Source organism: Ipomoea triloba, chromosome 7, assembly GCF_003576645.1.
Source record: "Ipomoea triloba cultivar NCNSP0323 chromosome 7, ASM357664v1".
Classification (NCBI taxonomy): domain Eukaryota; kingdom Viridiplantae; phylum Streptophyta; class Magnoliopsida; order Solanales; family Convolvulaceae; genus Ipomoea; species Ipomoea triloba.
Window position 1 is genome coordinate 696,956 of NC_044922.1, and position 18,356 is coordinate 715,311.

Consider the following 18,356-nt stretch of genomic DNA (forward strand, 5'->3'; position numbering starts at 1 on the left):
TTAGCTATTTAACTTGGTGAAGTCAAATAACCAATATGAATGTTTGATTAATAAACAATAACTTATTGCTTTAAAACACTGAAATTTATAAAATTGTTCAAAACAATTTTTTTTACCGGTTCAACAGTCTCGTCTGCCAGTCACTCTCATTGTCTCTTCAAGATACTAGGCAACGAGGGAGTTGTTATATCATGGACTAGGGTTTGGGTGGACCCTGGTCCTAAACGACATTGAATTGTGTGTTTTTAGCATTGAAATTGTGTAAACCTGAATGTAAATTGTGTTTCTAAGTCAAAACATATAACATCTGTACTAAATTTTAAAAAGATTAAATTGTGTATTTTTAGTATTAGAATTTACTGCAGTATTTGAAAGGAACTTGTGAATACAAAACAAGATAATCAATTACATATATATTAACATTGTGTGCTCGTAATATACAAATTGTAAAATTTTAAAAGGTAATTGTGAACATTTAGTATGTAAATTGTGTATAGGTCCACATTACAAGGTGGACCGAGTTCGTAGAATAATTTGAGCCCTAAAAGATACACATTTCACTAAGTAATTTAGTGTTAGAATGATCAGCCTCATACATAAGAAAAGACCTGATCTTCCATTCTTAGCTTTCAAAAATTACATGTACAAAATGTGAAGAGAAGAGCATATAAATGGAGACCAAAAAACAGAAGCAAAGAGGAACTAACCTACCAGTAGCTACACAGAAAGCTTAGACTACTTAACCTCACTGTATATGGAGCAAGTATTTAACAAGACAACAGCCATCTGTTCCACTTCGAGATGTGGTTGTTGTCACGTGGCCTGAATGTGAATAAGAAGATGCGATCTCTACTTCCTTTGTTTCTTACTTGGAGTCTCAACTTGGGGTTCAACCTGCAAAAGTATGTGGATTAGGCTCGTCAAGTTGTGAATAGTATGACTACACGAGAGGTGTCTGTAAATCTGCCTATGTTGCCAAGCGTCAACAATTAAAGAGCAATGTAGCAACTATACTATCAGTACTATTAAAATCAAAGTAATACTAAAGGAGTGGGGAAGAAAGAATGATTCCATATACAGGAAAGCAAACAAATGCCTTCAAATTAACAGGTCTTCGTGTTTCACAGAACAGCACAGATAAACATTTTTCGTAGTTGAGGAAACATACTGTATTCGAGAGCTGCTCACGGATATAAGCCATGGACCTCAACATTGCACCTAAAGTATCTCTTGACACCTGAAATTTCACCTCTGATTCTCCTGAAGTTGTTTCTGTGTCCTGAAGCTGAAAATAGAAAATTATGGCCAAAAAACAAGTTTTTTGGTCTATGAATGACCAAAACATCATAACCAGTGTATTTTAATTTTTAAGGACAGAGTAATTAACATGCAATTAAGTGCATCGAAGTATCAGCTGTTTCAGCAAGACAAGTGTTTGTTCTCATTAGTCAACTTCATTTCCAATTACATTCGCAACATGTTCAAAAGAAAGCACCAAGTCAGCAAATTATTGATGGAGGGTTGATATTTAGAAGGCTAACTGTTCTTGAGAGCCAAAACAAATAATTCCACTTTGAAATTTATAAGATCAAGGGTGCAATACCTTCATGAATAAACACTTTATATTACAACTTTTCAATCTACATTTGTAGTTCAAGTCTTCAGTAGATGTTTTCCATAGTCAACTATAGTATAATTCCACTATGTTCACTTAGCAATAATTTTTACTTTTAATGTTACTTGTAGCCAAACACTTCAGCATATGGGTACATAATATAACATAAAGAAGAAATTCATGATAATTCACCATCATGTTGTAGCAGATTTGAGAGTTTGAAAAGGAAATGCATGTTTTTTCTTCTGTATACCTTCAAATTGATGACAGCAACCCTATTGGCAGTAGAGAGCTGCTCACTGATATAAGCCATAGATTTCAACATGGGCTCCAGAGTGACCTTGGACAGTTGAAACTTAACCTCTGATTCTTGTGGAGTAGACCTGCTATAATCTTGCAACTATAAGCAGAAATTGTAAACATCAGCAATAGGCTTTTCAGAAGCAACCAAAAGTACACTACAAAAATAGCAGTAAAGGATTACAAGATAGTTATTGAAGCTGAAATAGAACAGTCACCAAAAGCTCCTTGGACATAAAGAGGGTCAAAAGAATATAATTATGAAGGCTTTAAGCAATAGTGAAAATCTAATAGATCCCCCTTCAACATTTCAGCACATATCACAAAAATACCAAGGACAGCACAAAATAAGAGGGTTACTAAAAACTAAAAGCAAGCTCAATCATAAATAATCACTAACAGCCAAATTATGCGGAGATATGGATTACACACACCTTGAGATTGATAACAGCTACTCTATTTGCAGGTGTTGAACTTTTGTTCTCCATCACCCAAGTCATTGACTTAAGACAAGGAAGGCTCACCTTTAAATAAAAAACCAAAGAATCCAACAGAGGAATTTAAATTTCCTTCACTGTATTTATTATGAAACAAAGTTAAAAAGAAGAAGGCAGAAAGCCAGAAACAAATAGAAGAAATGTGATTACCATGTTATCCGTGTGACCATCATCACGGTGAACGGAAACAGGGGCCATGCGAGGAATGTTGAGATCAGTGACAGATTTAGTGGGAACGCTAACATTGAGATTAAAGCGTTTCATCATTTCATCTTGGCAAGGCCACAGTATAGGGTTCATATCCGGAGTAGAACCGGATGACCTCCGATCATCATAAACACCACTGGCCTGTGAATTGGGAGGTATGACTCTAGCAACATTTTTCTTTGCAGCAGAAACCTTCTTCTTTGCTTCTTTAAGAGCACTCACAGCCACATTGTATGTTTCTGGAGCTAAAGCCCCTTCTTCTGCATACCTTATGGCTTCCCTGCATAGGGTATTGTATCGAGCTGCCATTGATTCATTACTATGTCGTTCTCCACATTCATCTGATCCAACAACACTTTTTGCATTTCTTGTCCACCGCTTCAAGATGTAGTGAGATGGCAATGTTAGTACGTTTGTCACGGTAAAAACTGTCAGTATGTGCCTACAAAGGATACCAGAATATTCAAACATCTGGCAACTACATTTTGCTTTCATATCAGAGCAATTCAATGAGACAATGTAGGCTTTGCTGTCATCTTCAAATTTTGCAACTCTGTACATGCTAACAGTCCCATCTCCATCAATCATATTTGCAGTGTAGACAAATGTTTCCACTAGTTCTACTTGAAATTTTGCGAAAATCCATCTTGTATATAAATTAGCTGCCTGTTTCTCCATCGGCGATGGTGTCCTCAGCACTGGAGTGGTACATGTTGTTTCAAAATCAGACTCTATTTCCTTTTCAAATGAATTTTCTAAAGCTGCTTCATACTGCCGAATGAATATAGGCAAGGTGGTTTGTTGTTTCACATAGCCGTCAAAGAATGAGCTCTCTGATCCCTGATTGGAAGCAATGGCTGCAAAGAAAGAAGCACGAAAATAAACAGGAGCCCACCGTTGGCGTACATTATATATTGAATGTAGCCAATCGTTCTTCTGAAGGTCATATTTTCGAAGGATTGAATCCCAGCATAATTCAAATTCCTCAACAGTCTCAGTCATATTTATACAATTATATAGTTCGACCTGGAAATTAGGGTGCATAATGCATACAGGAGCCATTTTCTCTTGTCCTTGTCTTAATACATCCCATTTGTTTATACAATGGCATGTTTCAGGAAATACTTGAGCTACTGCAGATTGTATGGCCCTGTCCTGGTCGGTAGTTATTGAGATGGGGGCATGGTTGTTCATGGCAGCAAGAAATGTCTTAAATAGCCAAACAAATGTAGCCTCAGATTCATCTAGAAGTAAAGCACAGCCAAACAAAATCAATTGACCATGATGGTTCACTCCTGTGAATGGAGCAAATGGCACTTTGCATTGCTTCACTCGGTATGTTGTATCCAATGTGACAGCATCACCAAAATGACTATATGCATTTCTCGACCTTGAATCAGCCCAAAATACATTAGCCATGCGATTATCCTCATCAAGTTGTATTGCATAGTAAAATCCAGGATTCTCAGCCTGCATTTTCTTGAAATAATCAAGAAGGCTATGAGCATCTCTCCCCAGTGTTCTTCTCTGATTGTACTGTTTGGGAGCATAAATTAGAGTTGTAGTGTTCTTAGTTAATCGATCTGAATCTGCAGTGCGACAATTCTTCACTCCATGATTCATCTCTATGGGAGCATGACTCCCATCCACTGAAACATACATAACACCACTAGGAACGAGACCTGCCAGGCTGTTTTCAGTGGCAACCTTTGTTGTCATAGCAGTATGCCTAAGGTAATGCACATTATTGGGACTCTCAATGGAATGGTTGTGATCCCTCAGAAATTTTGTTACAACCCATTTGTTTTTACCCTTTAGCTCTATTCTAAGCATAGCACCACAGGTTTCCCCGGTTCTTGTTCTTTTTTTCAAACCATCCCTGGCACACAAGAAATCCCTGAAAGTAGAACTCACATCTGCCTTTAATCGACCAAAATGGCTAACACGAATTCTAAAGCCCATTCGCTTACTGTACTCATCATAGAAAGTCTTAGCTGCATCTTCAGAATGGAATTCCATTCCCAGATGTGGTTCGACTGCCCTATTCACATCCTGAGTGGAGCTCTCACTGAGTTCATCATCTCCGTCATCTGTTACACCGTCATGCTGGCCCATGTTTCCTTCTTCCACATCAATCACTTCAACATCCATATTGAGATAAGATAACCACTTTAGGAAAACATTACATAGAAATAGACACTATGTAGGACTCTGCTGCACCTCCTCGAGGAGATCATCCATACCCAAAGCAAACCCTGCATAACTATCAAGTTTTCAGTACAATAGTTTCTTTAACATTCTTCTACATCACGTCTTATGCAACCTAGTCAGATTATGCATAAAGATGGAGAATTTTACATTTCTGCATTTCTGGTTGGTTGAAACTCGAAATTAATGAGATAAATTAATATGTAATGAATCGTCATGCCTTTTTTTAAATTTACACTAAATATAGAAAATTAAATATTTTAAGTATATATGGAAAGGGTCAGTTAAAAACAAATTGGTCAAACAATCTGAAGGGGTACACTCTTTAAGTCTTTATCAAGTACATTCCTTTAATTTCAAGTATGTCTGCCTTCCTCCGATAATAATACGGACAGCCATGCTCACATAGCAACGTGCGGCCCTAGTGCAGCAAACTCAAATAAAAGTTATACTCATGAGCCATCATACACCTCACTTCCATTAAACAATTAGGAGTTAAGGGCTCGCCCTGCACTCCGAGTTTTGGCCCATCATATTATATAACCTGCTGTTTTCCTCAATCATTTGACTTTTTTATGCATGCTCCATATAGACCAAAGAGCAATGAAATAAACAGTATGAACCAAGTTCTACTACATTATTGATTGATGCTCTCCACAACTGGCCAATTGTCCGCTCTGTTTTACTTTCAAGTGTCTTACTGAGATACATAAACAGCATAGGTTCACCAATTCTTCTAATTCAAAAAATAATCTAAATAAAACACCATGATTACCAAATTTTAACATCGTAATTCACAAAATAACAAGTTCAGGAATACTAGAGCCTAGTTTCCCAGTTCAAAAGCTCTTCTACTTCCAAAATTCAATAACGGAAATTCGGAAGCACTTAGCTCTATGCCACACGCAAACATGCGCATATATGTACACGTATATACACCACAAAAGTAATACGTATATGTACGTTTACGTATTCGAGAGAGAAAGAGACCTGGAATCGGCCCTGGATTGGAGGAGAGCAGAATTGTGTATTGGAGACTGGAGTCCGAAGCTTTCGGGTTTCAACCAGCGAGACGACGTCGTTTCCGGCGGTTGCGGTGTTAGGGCACCGGAGAAGTTTTTGCAGTGTGGCGGAGAAGGAGAAGGAAAGCGGGAAGAGAGAGAAAGGGAGAGAGAAGTGAGTGGGTGTCGCGTAGATGCCCAATAACCCCAAGTGGACGCAGATTCCTGGCCGTCAGATCCCGAACGGACGGCGACGTGAGTCTGAGGGAAACCAACTTGTACTTTACGTGTGTGGGTCCCATTTCAATGCATCTTTGTTGCGTCTCACTTGCTCTTTCCATGGATATCCAAACGCCTTTTAATAATTCTTAGGTTCTTTTTTTTTTTTAGGCTAAAGTGTCATCTATCACCCTGAACTATATCCAAAGATTTATACCGCACCCTGAACTTTCATATCGTATATATCGAGCCACAAACCATAAAAAAAAAATTAACCTATAACTTTTAGCAGGTTTCCTTCTCTTCCTGTTGACATGGCGCAGATTTCCAACTGATGTGGCATTTCTTTTAACCTTATGTTGTCCATGTAAGCATTTACATATTAAAAATAAGAATTAAAACAAAAAACAAAAACAAAAACCGAAGACCAAACAAAAAAAAAAAAAAAAAAAAAGCATTTCTATAAATTTGGAAAATTGAAAAATACTAAACAAAAAATTAGTCAAAAAATATAAATTCTGAAAAAAACATTGAAACATTGGAATTGCAAAATTGAAAAGTATATATTATGAAAGTAAAGAGAAAAAAATTCTAGTTATTTTAATATAATAATTTTGTTTTTTTTTTTAATTTGAAATATGTAAACGCTTATACAAGGACAATATAAGGTTAAGAGAAATGCCACATCAGACGCCATGTCAGTATGAAGATAGGGAAACCTGCTAAAAGTTCTAAGCGAAACTTTTTTGTTGGTTTGTGGCTTGATATATACGATATGAAAATTCATGGTGCGGCATGAATAATCGAATATAGTTCATGGTGCTAGATGGCACTTTAGCTTTTTTTTTTTTAATATAGTGACTCTGTTACATTGTAGTATATGTTCATAGCTACTTGTACAAATAGTTATTTCCATTGAGACTCGAACACACTTCCTTTCACGTGGGAGTGTAAGTGGTGTGTCACTAGACCACGCCTAAATAAATATAATTTTAAAATGAATTCTCTTCTCTTTTTTTTTTTAGAGAAAAACAAAGTGCATTAATTCAAACAAGGTATAAATCGTTGATAATAAACAAATGAGGGATGGGTAGTATTTCATTCCTAACGTACAGACATATAAAAGACTTTCCTAACAAGACTACGAGCAACTATATTCGTTGTACGACTAACGTGAGAGATATCTATGTGAATAAGTGAACGTAACATATCTTTAATATCCAAAATTACAAGATCAAAATATGAGTCATCGGCACTATGCTTTAGACTTTGAATCATTTGTAGTGCGCCCGATTCGACTCGGATTATGCTTACGCCATCTCTCTTGTCCATGAGAGAGGCTTCTTAATAGTCATAGCTTCAGCTTCTTTCGAGGTGAAGATGCCTCATCGGAGAATGCAAGCAGTTGCAACAAATTGGCATGTGCATGTCATCTTTTAGAACCCAATCATAACCTGTGCGATTCCTTTGCTCATCCACCGCTGCATATGTGTTCAACTCGTAGGTGATTTTTCCCACTTGACCATTACCAAATATTTGATCATTTTAATTTTGACTTTCATGTGCGAACCAAACACATTCCAATTCATGTGTTTTGTAATTATATTTTTAATATTATTTGATTGATAAAAACAATTTGTTATAAGGTGATATGGAAGTGAGATCACTTTTAAAATATGAGAGAGGGTTGCATAGTTGGAGAGTGAATAGTGATTAATTATAAATTTAGTGATATGACATTTTGAAAGTGAAAGAAGTTTAGATGTGGATAACCTAATGCATACACTTAGATGTTGATTGAGCGCCAAGTACCGTATGCTTAGATGACATGTAATGATTTTTCATGTGAAAAGTTATGAGATTGAGCTTCTGTGGATGCAATATTAACTCTTTGTACTTCACAGGTTGAGAAAGTATGTATAAACAAATACTACAATATAATTGAGTCAACAGTACATTAAAAAAAATAGTCGAGATGGAGTGAACTCGAGATATTTAGGCGACGGAGGCTACACGGACCCACTACTGTAGTTGAAAGAGACAGCGCTGGAAGAAGACGATATGCCATCAATCACCCTTCCGTCGATCTATTCGCCTTCACAAATCAAATCCGCCGCCAAAAACCCCTTCCACCTACCTATTGCTCCGCCGCCATCAAATCGAGCTTGTATCTCTGTTTTCAGGTGCTCCTACTTCCATAGTCCCAGTATCTTCTCAGAGTTATAATAATAATAATAATAATAATATTATTATTATTATTATTATTACTTTATAATCATATTTTGGTGCCTTCAAAGTTTAGAAACATGCTTGAGTTGTTATTGATTGTGTAGTTTGATGCTTACTATGCAAATGCTTGAATGAAATTGAATATGTTTTTAGTATTTTACATTTCGTGGCAGAATATGAGATGACACTCAAATCTGTAGATGTTTTATGTCCAGTGTCAACTACTCAACCCAATCATAAGATTTTTTATGACTGGTATAAACTACTCAACTTTGTAAAATCATAAGATTTGTATAGTTTGATGCTTACTATATATGCACATGCTTGAATGAATGAACATGTTTTGTCTTTAGTATTTTGCATTCTAGAACAAACATTAGATGAGGCTCGTATCTAAGACTTTTTATGTCAGGCTTCAACTACTCATCTCAATCATTAAATCTTTTTTACTTCGAGTATTAAATACTTAGCTCAAACATAAGATTTTTTTAAATTATTATTTTTTATTATTTTTTTATGCCGGGTGTCTACTTGAACATAAGATTTGTGTACTTTGATGCCTACTAAGCAAATGCTTGAATGAATTCAAATGTGTTTTTTCTTTAGTGTGTTGCATTTCGTGGTAGAATATGAGATTTGACTCGAATTTGAGATTTTTTATATCAAATGTCAACTACTCAACTGGATCATAAGATTTCCTAAGTTGGGTGTCAACTTGATTATAAGATTTTTGAGATTGTGTCATTTGGCTGTCAACTCGATCGTATCAATTACTCTGTATTTCGTTTCGTTGAGTCTTATGTTATAGCCTATAGGTTGAGGTAGTTGAATGTGATGTTCAAGGTTGAGGCTTTTTGTTTATCAATGTAAACAGCTTTGTAATTTAAGCTATTAGATAGTGAAGTTTCACCTGAACTATAGTTTTTATGTTTTTTTTTTTTTTTTTTTTACATCTGGATACTTTCTGTTGTCCTCATCATCCAATCCCAACCATTTAACCTTATCCCCTTACTATGTTTTGGTTCACAACACTTTCATAAGTAATCCTAGGATGATGAATCTATGCCTATATTTGTATGTGCAGATCAGACACACTTAACCAGAAGCTTGTTCATCATCAGAGAATTGTATCAATGGAGGTTAACGGAAAACAGGCGTCTGAGAGGTAAACTTGTCTTTCGATACACAAAACTAGTCCCCGTTTAGGGAAACGATTCGTAAGTTGTTGGAGAGTTTACAGGTATGCAGTAGTTACCGGAGCAAACAAGGGAATTGGCCTGGAGACTGCCCGGCAGCTGGCAGCCTCAGGCGTTACAGTTGTGTTAACAGCTAGGAACGAGAAGAGGGGAACGGAAGCTGTGTCGTTGCTGCATAATGAGGGGTTGTCGAATGTTGTTTTTCATCGGCTCGATGTTGTAGACAAGCACAGCATAGAATGCTTGGCTGAGCATCTCAAAACACAATATGGAAGGCTTGATATTTTGGTAAGAAACAAATTTTGACATGAATTGAGTTGGGTTTTTTCTTGTTTTTTGTTTTGTTTTGATTTGATTTGATTAGCCTGCAATGGTTAAATTTCTGCAGGTAAACAATGCTGGAGCTTCTGGAGTAGTTGTTGATGAAGATGCCTTAAGGGCCTTGAATTTAGACCCTGCAGATTGGGTAAGAAAACATTGCAGATTCACATTTCATAATTCATACTATGTTATTCGTGTCCCGTAAAGCTTGATGGACTTCCATGAGTTAATTCCATTTCTAGTCATCGACTATTGCATCAATTTTACATGTTTTCCATTTCTAGTCCTTCTCGGTTCTCGCCCCGTGAGGCCGTGAATTCACCATAAGACTCCATCTTCTTTGATGTGCAAATAGAAGTTCACCACTCGAATAGTTGGCTAGTAACGAGGACGACTAGAAATGGAAAACGTAAAACTAAATGTGGAATTTGACACAATACTCGAGAACTAAAAGTAGAATTAACTCTCTTCTGTATTTTCCGACACAGCTTGCGGGGAAAGTTACCAATTTGATTCAGAGTTCAATTAAGACAACCTATGAGAAGGCAAAAGAATGCTTGGATACTAACTACTATGGTGTAAAGAACACAACTGAAGCACTTCTTCCCTTGCTGCAACTGTCCACTTCAGGGGCCAGGATAGTAAATGTCTCTTCTCTCAGGAGTGAATTAAGGGTAAGCAAAATTTCCATAATGTTTTACCAATTACTTACGCGATTTAATCAACTTATTTTCTATCGCGCTATGCAGCGAATCCCCAATGAGCAGACGAGGGAGTTGCTCGGGGACATTGAGAATCTGACAGAAGAGAGAATTGACGAAACTCTGCAGAAATTTTTGCGCGACCTGAAAGAAAACGCGCTTGAAGCCAACGGGTGGCAACCAATGCTACCTGCGTATAGCATATCAAAGGCGACGCTGAATGCCTATACTAGGCTTCTCGCGAAGAAGCACCCGAGTATGTGCATCAATTGCGTGCACCCCGGGTACGTGAACACAGACCTGAACTGGCATACAGGGCCTTTGACTATAGAGGAGGGAGCTCAGGGGCCTGTTATGCTGGCTCTCTTGCCTCAGGGAGGACCTTCTGGCCACTATTTTGACCAAACTGTAATGGCTGAATTTTAAGTTCTTTCATTCTCTAGCTGATCATTGCATACTATTAGCCATTTGATACAACTTTCAGCCTTTTTATTCTCTTTCTTTTAATGATTTAGTCTCCTGGTTCTCAATATAATGTTTTGTGATCTATGTTTATCTATCATTCTCTGCACTCTATCATTTACTTCAAATAATATAATTACGGTCCTTAAACTTGAGGCTCAAACTTAGAGCATCCCTGTTGGGCATAGTTTTTGAGGAATTTTTGCAAAGGTGACTTAAAAAAACACGTGGTGTGCGCTCGGTTGGGTATTTTGGTTGTGCCTCACGCAAATCTGCATGACCTTTTTCATATTTGGTGGGGTCCACTCTAAAATGAAAAACCAAGGTTCTTGCAGGGAACTTCAAACATTCTCAATCCTATCACTGATAAGCTAATTATGTTACCAAACAGGGCCTATATTTAGTTGAGATCATTTACAGCAACTACAAGTGTGTTGTATCAGATGGTGCCATTAGACAATATAAGCTGATGACCAAAGAGCAAGATTTACAGAAACATTACAGTTAGAATCATATTAATCCAGTATTAACAGACAAATGAAGAATTTAAGGGAAAAGGCATTCATGCATATAACCAGAATGAGGGAAAGGGAAACAATGACAGAATCTTAACAATGTGATGAATGTATATACCTACATGATTAGCTATGAGCAAATGAAATTTACTGCTTAGAAATAATCAGGAGTCGCCCGATCCTAAGCCTTCAGCTTCCCGCTTACCCTACGCTTGTTCTGCCAACTATTCCTATCGCCATTGATTTGGTTCTTCTTTGCTGCAACCGAGCACTGATCACTCCGGCTACCTTTGCTATTCATGTTGGACTGAAGCTTACGCCTCCTCATCCTGTTTTCTAACCTTAAACCTCGTAAAGCACGGACCCTCTGCTCTATCTCCAACGCTTGTGAGAAGTTCCAGATCCTAACAGCGCCTTCTTCACCTCCACACACAATACGATCCAGACCAATATCCACGGCAAATAGATTGGACCCGAATCCATGAAGCATTCGTTGCGGAGGCTCAACACTTGTATGGTCCAGATTGTCAACCTTACAAGGACGACTTCCTGTTGCTGAATACCTACTTGTCTTCAATAACTTCCTCACATCGATAAGTGCCAGTTTTCCATCACTGGAAGCGGAAACAAGCCAGGGGAATTCAAATGCAAGAGAATAAACAGGGCCCGAGTGAGGAACCCATGTTGCGACCTTCTTTACATGACACCTTGCGTTTTTTACAACCTCAAACATGTGTATGGCTCCGTCTTCTCCCCCGGTGAATAGAAGCTTCCCGGTGTGGCTTCTTGCCAAAGAGTAAGCATTACCGACATGAGCATTGTTAACGACAGCGAGTTTCATCCCGCTATTGGTGTCCCAAAGATAGACGTCTGATCCTGATGTACTCGCCACTGTAGTATCGTGAGGAACTAGGCTCCATACCCAGTCATTGTGCATCAAAACATTCAAACATTTCAGCGAAGAACAATCCCAAACACGTACAGTCATGTCCCATGATCCACTATAAATCTTATTAAAGCCCACTGCAAGGCAAGTTATGGGGCCTTGATGTTCCCAAAGTCGGAATTCTTTGCTCGGGTTCTGAGGAGCTCTAAGGTCAAACAAATGAGGATTTCCATCCTCCGCCCTCCAACCATGTATGAATCCATCAGTACCGCCAGCTAACAAGAATTTTGAATCAGCAGCAACAGCACGGACAGTGCATCCAAGAGGGCGGGAAGAAGCAATAGACAACCCTTCTTCCATGTCCCACATTCGAACTATCTGATCATACCCCGAAGTAAACACAAGCTTCTTCGAAGCTAAAACAAACACCGTCCTAACTGCCTCCGTATGACCATACAAGGTGTCAACACTGTATCGCCCCAGGAACGTCTTGCTACGAAACTCCCTCTCCACAAAAAGATCCTTCCAAGTCTTCACATCCGAATTCCCCGGCCCCAATGGCGCCGGAATAGCTGGATTCCCCCACCTCTCACAGTAAAAATCCTTCCACACTTGGTGCTCAGATGCAAGCTGATACAAAGACGAGTTCACACAAGAAACAATACCGAGCTCCTTCGGGTCTAAGCAGTTAAGGATCTCAGATATCAAAGCTGGAGGAAGATCATTTATTGACCTACAATTAGGTAAAATTTCTTCTGCAGGGTGTTTCTCATTGCCATTTGGAATCAAAACATAATGTTCACCATTCAATTTTGTTTTGGGGTTTCTTATATCAGAGTCAAGAATGCAACCCTTATTGCTCAAAGATCCTGTTAAATTAGATTCACCTTTGCCTATAACAGAGTCCTCTAAACAATTGACCACACTTCTCAACAAACCAGTTTCAGTAGATTTTTGGCATTCAAATGCCATAAAAATTTGTTCCCTGAACTTGGAAAAATATGAATGTTTAAAACAACAGTAACAAACTAACAAATTTCTCAGAAGTGACTATTTTTTTTCAAAATATCAAGAAATTCAATTCCTAAATAAATCAACTGGGCTAAAAAAATATTTTTTTTGGAAGTTGAAAATCTGAAGGAATAATCAGAAATGAAACAGAAATCCCAAAGTAATGACGCAGTAAAAAGGCAAAATCAAAAGACCTAAAAGTCAAACCCTAGAATGATGAAATCATGAAAACATTTCGGGGAAAAGACAGCGAAATCAGAGTTGTATGCGTGTGTTGAGATCGAAACAGGAAATTGCAGAAGGAATAAAAACGATGAAAAATACCTTTAAAACGAAGAACGGTGAATTGGTTTTGGAATTAGGGATTTGAGTTTAGATAGAGAGAGAGACACACAAATTTGGATGTATTTCTGTAGAGAGAGAAAGACTCGAGATCTCTGTAGGCGTAGGTTTAGCGTGTTGGCGAGGTAGATAGGCGACCAACGGTTCTGATGTAACAATGAATCATCGGCTTATCTTGGTCGTTGATTGCTTTTTAAAATCTTTATAAAATAATTTTTTTTTCTTTGACATGGCATGTGGTGTATTATATATTGAGGTGGCCATTTACCAGACCAATCTAGATGTATCTAGTTAATAGACAGATTATGTACATGTAATTATCATATTGTGTAATACTTATAAAAACTTTTAACTATAAGTACATAATATGTTAATCGAGAGTACAAAATTTTTGTAACAGGGTCCATGGTATAACAATTGTTAGATTGTTGTATGAGAATTTAATTTTTGAAAGAAAAGTGGGCCTCACTAATAAAAAGCAGCAGACTCCTCCGGTGCACATGAAACACACCAAGAGGCACCCAATATCAGGCATGTGCACTCCACGCGCCGGCTGGGTACAAAACACATTGACACACACGGATATGTATGTTTATGCAGGTATGAAATATACTAAACTGATTTCTTGTTCATGAAACAAAACAAAACAAAAAACCTCAGCACTGCTAAAATGTGCATAGTTAAAGAGCACAATTAAGGACATGGAAGATGAGCTGAGGAACACAAAAATGTACATGACTACTACATCTGCAATTATTCATTGTGGTCTGCAACACACAGCAATTATGGATCCCAGGCTTCTTCTAGCTAGCCTCTGCAGACTCTTCTTGTTCTTCAGGAGCATCATCAACCTTCTCGAGCTTCGAGACTCTGAATATTGCTAGATGAGTATCCCCTGGAAACCAGAAAAAAAAAAAATTTGCTAAGAAGCAATGGATCAGAAATACATTAGTTATGCTTTTTCATGGAAAGAAACTTAGGAAAGCTAATTCTGATATGCTTTGAACTTAGGATTAAGCTAACAAAAGGCGATTATTTGTTCAGGAATCAGCATAAGGATCTTCTGATCTTCGCTGTAAGCTCAAGAATTCCCGCATTTCATACAGCCATAGTGGATTAGGCATCGGTGTAGGTAAACAGATACCATCACTATTTCTAAACAATTAAACGTCTGCTCAAAATCTTTAATTTATGCTAGTTTTCACAAGTAATTTAATTTCGTGTTTTTCCCATGAGATCATTCAGGCGCAGTTAATCAGAAGGGAAACGAGGAATTGAAGGTTGGGTAAAAAGAAACATACCAAACGTGATACGAGTTCCAGGCAATGCAGCAGCAGCAACACCGGGTCTGAGGCGCTTCTCGTCAATGAAAGTGCCATTCGTGCTGTCTAAATCCGTTACCACGAGACAGTCCTCGGTGTGCCTGAGGCGGGCATGCGCACCAGATACTTGTTTGTCGATGCACAAAAGAAAGATCTCGTTTTTGTCATTAGAATGCTAGCTAATATCTCAATTTTTCTAATCAAGTTGGCACTCGATAGTTACCTGTGGGAACTGGAATCACCATATCTGCCTTCTCAGAGACGCGCCCGACTGTTACTGCACCCTATATGATTCTGCAGTTAATATGGTCTGATCATGCACAAACCATTGCAGAAAATCATATCAGAATATATACTTACAGAGCTGATCTCAAATGCACCTGGCATTGCAGTGGGATAACCTATGTGCTTTGTATCTCCATCACCTGCCCAACATCAATGCATTCAACAACACTGTTATTCACTAGTTTGAGGGTGAAGGTATTTTTTTTTTTGGCCCGGCCATGAGGTGTCCTGAGTAGGTCCTAACTGTAGGAGGCACCTTTAAGCCCTTACCATACTCAGACTAATTCCCGTTTGCACCGGGCCGGGCCAGTTAAGGGGCAAAGTGCTGGTCAGATTGATTTTTCCATACAAGAGGGGAGGGAGGGTATTTAAGATTGAGTGTTTAACTCCCCCTACCCCATCCCTTCAATTTACGGGCCATTACCCGAGCCCGAATAGGTGTTCCCCATCCCTTCGATTTACGGGCCGTTACCCGAGCCCGAATAGGTGTTCTGATCTAACTGAAACCTGTCTTGTGATCCTAACTGGCAAAGTACTACAATGTACCACAATGAGGTAAATCAGCCTAGGTTAGGTTACTCGTGGTGGACTGGCTCAAACCAATAATGCCAATAAACAGCTCTCATTAGGAATCAAATTTGAAACTTTTAGATTACTAATCCAAATGTGTGGCCAATTTGGCTGGGATCTCCTACCCCATCAAAAGTTTTTGCTTGAAGCAATAACCATTAACATTCTTAAATCAAACAAAAAATAGCATAAAATGGGCATCAAAACAGGATTTTTTATTGAAGCAGTGACACTAAACAGCTCAAACCAAACAAACAATATGATAAAACATGCAGAAAGGGCAACTGACAAGCATCTTCAAGAAGCCATTTTGATTGAATCAAAAGCATTAAAATGCCCATCAACAAGAACCCATTTTGATCTAACCAACAACAATAAATCAAAATGCCCAAACCAACCCAGAAAACTGATAATAACTTGAGAAAAAAAGATCACTGACCAACAGGTTCAAGAAGCCATTTAATGGAAACAGCAGTGGAGGTATTCTGTCCCTCAGAAGCATGAATGGCTCCAAGACTCCTGAGATGTTTGGCACTGCATTGCAGGTTTCTTGGCAGGCAATTATACCCCAAGAAATTCACAGAGTTCTGGGCAAAAAAAGTGCCCCCATTGGAGAAGAGTTTGGGGATTTTGGCATGGGAAAGAGACTGGGTAGTGGTGGTGAGTTCCATGTTTCTGGGCTGAGATTTCTTGCTGGTTTTGGTCAGTGGTATGGAGAAGAGAAAGCAAAAATGTGGTGGAAGACGTGGCAGACATTTAATGATGAGCCAACTTTTGGATAACAAATATCTTCACAAGCATATGATATGTCTTTTGAATTTATCATAATTAGGTCCGCAACAACAACTCAATTTGTCACAGTGATAAAATTTAAAAACAATAAATCGAGATTCAACCTTTTAGGAACAACAACAATTTATCATTATTATTATTTGTTTTTCTTCTTGGCTTTCATGGACAAAATGAATGTGTTTCCATCCAGTATGATTAACATTTTGAGAATCTGATAAATCTTAGAATAGTTGATCTAAAGTTGTTTAACATGATGCATATATATAATATGTTGATTCTCCGACCTTATTATACAGATCAAATTAGTTTCTATTTGTTTTTAGTATGTAGCCTCTTATTTTTTATTTTTTTTTAAACTTCTATTTTCATACGGAATATGATATCTCAATCATTGTGAGATTAATCTTGACAAGGGCTCACTTCATATTAGTAAAATTTAACTTTTATTTTTTGGAAAAAGTATGGTCTAAAATTCTCTAACATGACGCACTATTTACAAGAATTGAATCTATAATCTCACAATTGTATTATCAGTTTCCTTACTAATAAAAATACTTTTAAAGAAAAAGTTACATAAAAAAATTCATGCAAACAATACATATTTGTGAATTGTACAAATGATTGACTTCATTTTTTATGTGACAAGAAATCCGTATTTACTATTATGAGATGTGCACGAATAAATTTTACTCATGTATAATAAATCACAAACTAACACAAAATACATAAAACTTCCTTAATTGTGATGATATGACATAATTTAATTAAACCAACAATATTATACAAGTATACAACATTGTATGGCATATTTGGAGATAATATTAACTTGTATACTCAACTATAAGTCAATTCAATTAGTCATAAATAATTATTTAATAAAATAACAAATTAAATGGTAATAATTACATGTAGGTGGTAGATATTAAGTTAAGTTTATATATATCAAATAAATTTGTAGGACAATCATTTATTAGAGTAGTTGGGGGAAAACACAAGTAATAAAAGTGTGCTCAATTCCTTCTGGTAATGATTTAGGCCTCTTTTTTGATAAATGTTATAATTTCTAGGTTAATAACGTCATATGAGTGTTTGAGAATGGGGGCAATACATTTATTATGAGATAAATCTGTGTTGAGAATAAGTAGCAATAAAGTTTATATAAGTTTGAATTACGCATCTTTGAGCTAATATCTTCCTAATGGAATACGCAATTTTTATGATAGACAGGCTTTAGTGAAATACATATTATTATGATACGCGTGTCTGAGTTAATATCTAAAGATTAGGTGTGTAGTGTAAGTTTGTATAAGTTTGAATTACGTATCTTTGAGCTAGTATCTCCCTAATGGAATACGCATTCTTTTATACGCAAGCTGAGCTAGTATCTTTCTAATAAAAATTTTAAGTTAGTATCCTCCTAATAGAATACGCATTCTTTCTTTCAAAAAAATAAAAAAAAAATAAAAAGAATACGCATTCTTCTAATTACATATTGTATTTGGGCGTATAATTTTTCAAAATTTATATTATATACAACAATTCCTAACATATATCTTGATCAAACATAATATTTGATAAAATAGTAAAGAGTATATATATCATATATGTATATATAATATTATCAACACATATATCAATCCATGTCATATAAAAACATTATATTATATAATGTTGTAG

General features: G+C 37.0%; 4 protein-coding genes across 6 annotated transcripts; 1 reads left to right on the forward strand and 3 right to left on the reverse strand.

Moving 5' to 3' along the window:
* Positions 1–438: 438 nt before the first annotated feature.
* Positions 439–6,076, reverse strand: LOC116024559 (protein FAR1-RELATED SEQUENCE 3). Of its 3 annotated transcripts, none has more exons than XM_031265473.1 (6): positions 5,818–6,076; positions 2,563–4,874; positions 2,350–2,439; positions 1,869–2,015; positions 1,169–1,279; positions 439–894 (listed from the first exon to the last, which is right to left on the reverse strand). In XM_031265473.1, exons 2-6 carry the CDS (start codon positions 4,768–4,770, stop codon positions 850–852), a joined length of 2,601 nt encoding a protein of 866 aa, XP_031121333.1. In that variant the 5' UTR covers positions 4,771–4,874; positions 5,818–6,076; the 3' UTR covers positions 439–849. The 3 variants fall into 3 exon arrangements, with proteins under 3 accessions (XP_031121333.1, XP_031121332.1, XP_031121331.1); XM_031265472.1 differs by having other exon boundaries at positions 1,169–1,285; positions 2,563–4,882; positions 5,818–6,069; XM_031265471.1 differs by having other exon boundaries at positions 1,169–1,285; positions 5,818–6,068.
* A 1,974-nt stretch (positions 6,077–8,050) lies between these two features.
* LOC116024852 (short-chain dehydrogenase/reductase 2b-like) lies at positions 8,051–11,106 on the forward strand. Its single transcript, XM_031265863.1, has 6 exons — positions 8,051–8,230; positions 9,361–9,441; positions 9,517–9,760; positions 9,861–9,938; positions 10,282–10,467; positions 10,543–11,106. Exons 1-6 carry the CDS (start codon positions 8,109–8,111, stop codon positions 10,918–10,920), a joined length of 1,089 nt encoding a protein of 362 aa, XP_031121723.1. The 5' UTR covers positions 8,051–8,108; the 3' UTR covers positions 10,921–11,106.
* Positions 11,107–11,426: 320 nt separating this feature from the next.
* On the reverse strand, positions 11,427–13,785 carry LOC116025617 (F-box/WD-40 repeat-containing protein At5g21040). The gene is made up of 2 exons (XM_031266917.1): positions 13,693–13,785; positions 11,427–13,342 (listed from the first exon to the last, which is right to left on the reverse strand). The coding sequence occupies exon 2, from the start codon at positions 13,327–13,329 to the stop codon at positions 11,653–11,655; it is 1,677 nt and encodes a 558-aa protein (XP_031122777.1). The 5' UTR covers positions 13,330–13,342; positions 13,693–13,785; the 3' UTR covers positions 11,427–11,652.
* A 510-nt stretch (positions 13,786–14,295) lies between these two features.
* Positions 14,296–16,648, reverse strand: LOC116024799. The gene is made up of 5 exons (XM_031265799.1): positions 16,327–16,648; positions 15,393–15,457; positions 15,256–15,316; positions 15,012–15,158; positions 14,296–14,605 (listed from the first exon to the last, which is right to left on the reverse strand). The coding sequence occupies exons 1-5, from the start codon at positions 16,556–16,558 to the stop codon at positions 14,514–14,516; spliced, it is 597 nt and encodes a 198-aa protein (XP_031121659.1). The 5' UTR covers positions 16,559–16,648; the 3' UTR covers positions 14,296–14,513.
* Between the last annotated feature and the right edge of the window lie 1,708 nt (positions 16,649–18,356).